Source organism: Acomys russatus, chromosome 29 (assembly GCF_903995435.1).
Source record: "Acomys russatus chromosome 29, mAcoRus1.1, whole genome shotgun sequence".
Lineage (NCBI taxonomy): Eukaryota > Metazoa > Chordata > Mammalia > Rodentia > Muridae > Acomys > Acomys russatus.
Window position 1 is genome coordinate 47,381,556 of NC_067165.1, and position 6,571 is coordinate 47,388,126.

General features: G+C 52.6%; 1 protein-coding gene across 2 annotated transcripts; it reads left to right on the plus strand.

Moving 5' to 3' along the window:
• The first annotated feature begins 1,221 nt into the window (after positions 1-1,221).
• Positions 1,222-6,016, plus strand: Tnfrsf18 (TNF receptor superfamily member 18). Of its 2 annotated transcripts, XR_007833423.1 has the most exons (6): positions 1,222-1,430; positions 2,433-2,555; positions 3,072-3,159; positions 3,319-3,521; positions 3,760-3,945; positions 5,602-6,016. XR_007833423.1 is itself a non-coding variant. In XM_051171265.1 (5 exons), the coding sequence occupies exons 1-5, from the start codon at positions 1,280-1,282 to the stop codon at positions 3,882-3,884; spliced, it is 690 nt and encodes a 229-aa protein (XP_051027222.1). In that variant the 5' UTR covers positions 1,222-1,279; the 3' UTR covers positions 3,885-4,039. The 2 variants fall into 2 exon arrangements, 1 of the variants encoding a protein (XP_051027222.1); XM_051171265.1 differs by lacking the exon at positions 5,602-6,016 and having other exon boundaries at positions 3,760-4,039.
• The last annotated feature ends 555 nt before the right edge of the window (positions 6,017-6,571 follow it).

Genomic DNA, 6,571 nt, shown 5'->3' on the forward strand with positions numbered 1-6,571 from the left:
GTTTTTCTGTGTAACAGCCCTGGCTGTCCTGGATTCACTTTGTAGACCAAGCTGGCCTCAAACTTACAGTGATCCGCCTGCCTCAGCTTCCTGAGTGCTGGGATTAAAAGTGTGGGCCACCACACCCTGCCCTGCTTAGATATTTTTAAATGGTCAGAAACAATATTGCCCTCAACACATGCATGTGGAGTCAAGGCATGTGGTTTCCCTTATGTCCTTTTACTCAGACACAGTTTCTTGGTCAGAAGCTGCACAAGTTTCTGAAAGAAGAAGTTTTGCTGAGGTTGGCCTGGAGTGGAGTCCCCAGAGCCCCCTCCCTTCCCTGCTGTGGCCAGCCCTGCCTCTCAGGAGGCTTACATACCTGACACCAGAGAACAAAAGGATTTGCACAGCTGCTGTCAAACATCTGAAAGTCCTAATTCCTCAGCTTCCTCCAGCTGCAGCTTAAAAGGGTGTCAGACCAGGTTTCCAGGGTCTTCCATAGTCTCATGGTCTCTGTCTGTGCCATAGTTATATCCAAGATGACCGTGCCCATGCCCACCCTAGGACTGCCCAAAGTCCTCACCATGGTTCCCTGTATTTAGCATCAGCTGGAAAATGTGAGAAGAAAGGCAGAATCATACAGAGAGGCTTCCTGGTAGAGGCAAACTTCCAGAACCTGCTAATGACCACATGAAGAAACTGAGGCTCAGAAAGACAGCACAGTCCACCAGTAGAGGCCTGAAGGGACTCCTTTCTTGTGTGAGGAGGTGAACAAAGTGGATCCAGAGAAAGCCAAGGATCCAAGCTGGAACTGCCAGGGCTGGATCTGGGCAGGCCATATTGCTCTTGGCTTCATGTACCTGCTAGGAATGCCCAGTTTATGATGACCTTCTCAGAAAGGCGCGATACGTGTTCTGGACTCCCCCCAGTGGCTCTCCTAGTTTCCCAGGCCATGGGGAGCTCCCTGAGGTGAAAGAAGAGGGAAGTTTTATACAACAACTCAGGGTTCCCATAGCCGGCGGCGGCATGTGTGAACAGCCATCTTTTCCTCTGCAGTCTAGCCAGGGTGGCCATGCCGAAGCTGGAAAAAGCTTGTTGGAGCTCAGGAGACATCGAGAAAGATGGTGGCTTTGTTCTACACTTTACAAGCACCACAGACACCGGAAACAGGAGGTGGACTTGGCCTGGAGCCCATTCTGAGGGGTGGGGCCAGAGGCAGAGGCGGGGACAAGGCTTGTTGGAGCAGGCTGGGGACTCCTAAAATCAGCCAACAGCGAGAAGACTCAAGAGAAGCACTATGGGAGCGTGGGCCGTGCTGTGTGGAGTCTCACTGATCTGTGTGCTGGACCTAGGTCAGCAGAGTGTGGACGAGGAGCCCAGCTGTGGCCCTGACAGCTTCCAGCATGGGACTGGCACCAACACACGCTGCTGCAGCCTGTGTGCTCCAGGTAAGGCAAGGAGGGGGCGGCGCAGGAGCCAGGATGTACAGCAGCACCTTTCCCCACACTTACGCAAGGAGAGTGGGCACAGGGACACGGGAGTGCATAGACAAACTTTCTGGGTCTAGAGCCTTGTGTCTGGAGCTCTGAGAAGGAGGCAGAAGGTGTCTATCCTAGCTAGTTGTCCAAGATCAGAAATGTGGAAACAGGGGCACCAGAAGCTGGAAACTTCTCCCTTAAGAGGGATCTGGAGGGGCTGGAGAGATGGCTCAGCAGTTGAGAGCACTGACTGCTCTTCCAAAGGACCCAGGTTCAATTCCCAGCACCCACATGGCAGCTTACGACTGTCTATAACTCCAAGATCTGACACCCTCATACAGACATACATGCAGGCAAGACACCAATGCACATAAAATAAAAAATAAATAAATTTAAAAAAAAAAAAGAAAGAAAGAGGGATCTGGAGTCCAAGGTGAAAGAGGACCAACCCAGGGACTGTCAGGTGGGTCAAACCTTAGCCATCACTGAAGCTAAGGGTCTGTCTGGGCTGGTATTCCAACACTCTCCTCTGCCCTGTCCACTGTCTGTGACTTATAGTTGTAGATTGTAGGGCATTCTGGGGACCCATCAAAGAACAATATCTCAGCACTTAACCTGCCACGCCTCCAGTGTAGAAAGGGGCAGCTCTGAGGGCCCACATCTCTGTGATGGGGGTGTAGACAGCAGCTTCTGAGGTGTTCCTAGTGCCTTGAGGGACAATGTAGGGTGGAAATGGGGCAGCATGGGCCCAGGGACCTTAGGGAGCCCCCAGTGACTACCTCATATAATGGGACTTATGAAGCCACAAGTTCGGAGCATGCGTATTAGCAATCAGCCCTCTGAGATAGAACCCGGCGCTGGACAAAGCCTAGGGTCTTGCCCTGGGGTTGACTGAGAGTGGAGGCATAGCTCCCTAACCATCCGAAGGACCAGAGGGGCTCTGCCTAGCAGCTGAGGCTCGTTCTTGCCTAGGCGAGGAGGCCTGTCCTAAAGGAGACTGCGTGTGTGCCAAGCCAGAGTACCACTGTGAAGACCCTCAGTGTAAGACCTGCAAGCACTACCCCTGCCAACCAGGCCAGAAGGTGCAGCCTCATGGTATGTCCCTGGGAGACGGCTGAAGGCCACAGACCTTGACAAGCTAACCGTGAGTTTGATGTAGATGCCCAGGGAGCACGTGTAGACGTGAAAGAAAGCTTGCAAATATAGGGCTCATGGGCGTGTCTTCTGGGTAGGTAAGGACCTGTGTCCTAGATCCCAGAAGGGATAGATGGGCCGAGTGTTCTCAGGGAACAACAGAGCACATCTTCCTGTTTTCCTGCTCTCCATCAGAATGAGGCTACTGAAGTCTCTTCAGGGCTGGCTGTGAGAGGTGATGGGGACGGCCCAGGTGCTGGTCTGCTCTCAGACTATTATTCTGACTATGGCTAGTAGGTCTTAGCACTAATTCTGTCCATCTTCATAGGGACCAGTGATTCACGCCAGTTCCAGGATAAGCATGTATGGTACCGCCTATCCAGGCCTTAGTGTTGTGGACCTGGTGAACGGATAGACCCTAGTCTGACTCCCTCCTCACTAACCCTAGTGGCCTAGAGTCTATCTGTCTATCTACAGGGAATATTAAGTTTGGCTTCGAGTGTGTTGACTGTGCCACGGGCACCTTCTCAGCAGGTCGCGAGGGCCACTGCAGACCTTGGGCCAAGTAAGTCTTGGATAAGTGGTATCGGCCTATTCTGAGGGAGCCTCTCTTATCCATCCCTCGTAGTTACCCCTAGGAGCTCCCATTCATCTACCAAACAGCTGCCCTCCTAATGTGGCTACTTGGTAACCTAGTCTGATGGTATCTGCGTCTGTGTCCCAGTTGTGCCCAGTTTGGATTTCTCACCATGTTCCCTGGAAACAAGACCCACAATGCTGTGTGCATCCCGGAGCCACTGGCTACTGAGAAATTTGGCCATTTGATTGTCATCTTCCTGGCCATGGCAGGGTGCATCCTCTTCGTAACCACAGTCCATCTCGGCCTGCACATTTGGCAGCTGAGGAAGCAGCACATATGTTCCCGAGGTCAGTTCTGTCCCAGGGAAAGGGGGAAATGTGTCTTTTTTTTTTTTTTTTCCCTGAGACAGGGTTTCTCTGTGTAGCCTTGGCTGTCCTGGACTCACTTTGTAGACCAGGCTAGCCTCAAACTCACAGAGACCCACCTGTCTCTGCCTCCCTAGTGCTGGCATTAAATGTGTGTTCTACCACACCCGGCTAGGAAAAATGTGTCTTAGGCCACTTGCTGACCAGAGTTTCACTGCAGAGACCCAGCCACTCCTGGAAGTGCAGCTACCAGCAGCTGAGGATGTTTCCAGCTTCCAGTTCCCTGAGGAGGAGCGTGGAGAGCAGATGGAGGAAAAGTGTCATCTGGGGGACCGGTGGCCATGAGGACTATTCTCCCTCTGTACCCCATGCCTGACCCTCCAAGACTTGGCCAGATCTACCCTTGGTGAGAACGAGGGTTATGCTGTGTGTCTCCCCTGGGCCTGGCCCTGCTCCCTTCTGTGATGGTGGAGGTGGGTGTAAGAGGCCAATAGTGGAGAGTTACACGCGGTGCTGTAAAGAGCAGTGACTATAAGTGGGCCCTATGGCTGCCTTCCTCTTCTGCCACCGTTGTTGGGGTCGGATCTTTGGACCCTCTGAGAGCATCATGTGTTCAGCATAAGATCTTCTACAGATGGTTTTTTAAATAAATACTTGTCTAGTAACCTGAGTGGCTGTGTTCTAGGGACAGAGGAAAACAAGGAGCCCAGGGCTGCATTTAGGGGCATCCCTTGTCATCCTATGCCTATAGTCATTCCCAGGTATAAAATGGAGCGGTCAGTCGGGTGAAAAAGGCCCCTGCCTGTAAAACCTGATGACCTGAGTACAGTCCCTGGGACCACGTGGTAGGAGGAGACGCTGTTAACCCCAACAAGTTGTTCTCAGACTTCCCACATGCACACACACACAAAACGCACAGAAACTTTAAGAATAATTTTAATCAGCACTCGGGAGGCAGAGTCAGGTGAATCCCTGTGAGTTTGAGGCCAACCTGGTCTACAATGCAAGTCTAGGACAGCCAAGGCTATACAGAGAAACCCTGTCTCAGAAAAAAAAATTTTTTAATGGGAGGGGCATCTGTGGCTGTCTTCAGAGCTCCCTCTTGGTGATAGTGGTAGGAGCACAAGTCAAGGTTAATCTTGGCCACAAACCCTCAGTAGGGACTATTAAGCTAAGGAGGTTTTTAGAAAGTAATAATCTACACTGAATACCTGCCTTGTGTGTGTGTGTGTGTGTGTGTGTGTTCATGCCTTTGTGTGTTTCTGTGCATCATGTGTAACTCTTTAGAGCAGGAATCATGGACAGCCGTTAGCCACCAGGTGGGTGCTGGGAACTGAACGCAGATCTTCTGAGAGCGCAGCAGATGCCCCTAACTGCTGAGACCGCTCCCCAAGTCCTTCTCTTGGCTTCTGGTCCAAATTGCTCCCCTCACCTCTGTCTGGTCCACATTAGGCAGCCATGTGTTGAGTGTGAAGCTTTTGGGATGCCTGTGGAGACTGGGTTTTGATGGCACCTTATGACATTTACCCTGGCCAGGTACAGTGAGTGGCACATGCCTGTGATCCCAGCACTCAGGGAGGCAGAGGCAGACAGATCTCTGTGAGTTTGAGGCCAGTCTGGTCTACAAAGCGAGTCCAGGACAGGCAGTGCCACACAGAAAAACCCTGTCTTGGAAAAACAAAACAAAACCAAGAGCCAGCCGTAATAGTATACGCCTTTAATCCCAGCACTTGAGAGGCAGAGGTGGGCAGATCTCAGGAGTTTGAGGCCACCCTGGTCTCTATAGTAAATTCCAGGACAGCCAGGGCTACATAGTGAGACCTTATCTCAAAGGAAAAAAGAAAAAGAGATCCAAGAAGGTCTATTTGGCATGGAAGTCCAGGGAGTGACAGGCCAGAGGGAAGAAATCTTAGTGGCACCCTGGAGGCATCTGCACACTGGGCACTTACTCAGCCCGGCTTGCCCTTAGTGCCTCTTGTCTTATCATTACCTCATAGCAGGCAAATGGGGACCAAAGGGTGTATCTGCAACTTCCGATGCTAACAGCCCCGTCTACACACAGGCTCCTGGGAGAGACTGGAGGAAAAGATGGAAAAATTACCATGGAAGTGGAGGACATTGGGATCAGAACATGAAGAGCTCAGGGCCACACGAAGTCCCTTGGGGATGTCCAGCATCCTGAGTGCCTGGAGCTGCCTCTTCTGTCCCTACTGGGTGGGTGAGGAGTCAGGCACAAGCTGCAAAGGCTTGAGTCAGCCTGGAAAGGGAGGTGGGGTCGGGGGCATCTCCCAGCTTGCCTACCACACCACACCTCTAGGTTCTGAGCCACAGGCAGTTTGCACTGGAACTGCCACAGGTGGGGCATCCCCAAATAGCGTGACGTGTGCAGATACCCACAGGCTGCATCTGCTGGAAACTCCTCCTGTGGGCGACTGATGGGTGTGATACAGAGATGGCGGGAGATTGTGCCGGTAGGGTGAAGGGTGCTGTCGTCTCTGTGTACCCTTGCCTTGAAGCCAGTGACCTCCCCCGCCCCACCCCCACCCATTCCACTCATGTCCACCTCAGGGGTATGGGATGAGCTGTGCCAGCCTGTTAGATCTGGGGATTTCCACTGAGCGCTGTGAGCTGTGCAGGGCCTGCTCAGGTCCCACGGACTGAGGCTGAGGCTGAGGGCCTGTAGTTGAGGGGCAGGAACGTGAAGTCCAGGGGTGCTAGACTGTGGGGAAGAGGACCTGCAGGAAATGTTCTGCTGCAGAGGCCACTCCAGACCCTGCCTTCTGAAGGCTGCCATCTGCCCACCTGCAGGGTCTGGCAGCCATTGACAGCTAGGTGTGGCTCTGCCTGGCCTAGATTAGCAGGAGGGAGGCCTTGCTGAAATTCCCAGAAACCCCTACCCCTCGGTGGATGCTCTCCAGTTCAGGAAAACCACAGCACACACCCTTCACCTTGATTTCATAAGTTTTGTTCGGGCTCAGATAAAGGCCAGAAACCATCTCAGTTCCCAGAAATGCTTCCGGCCACAGCTGGTG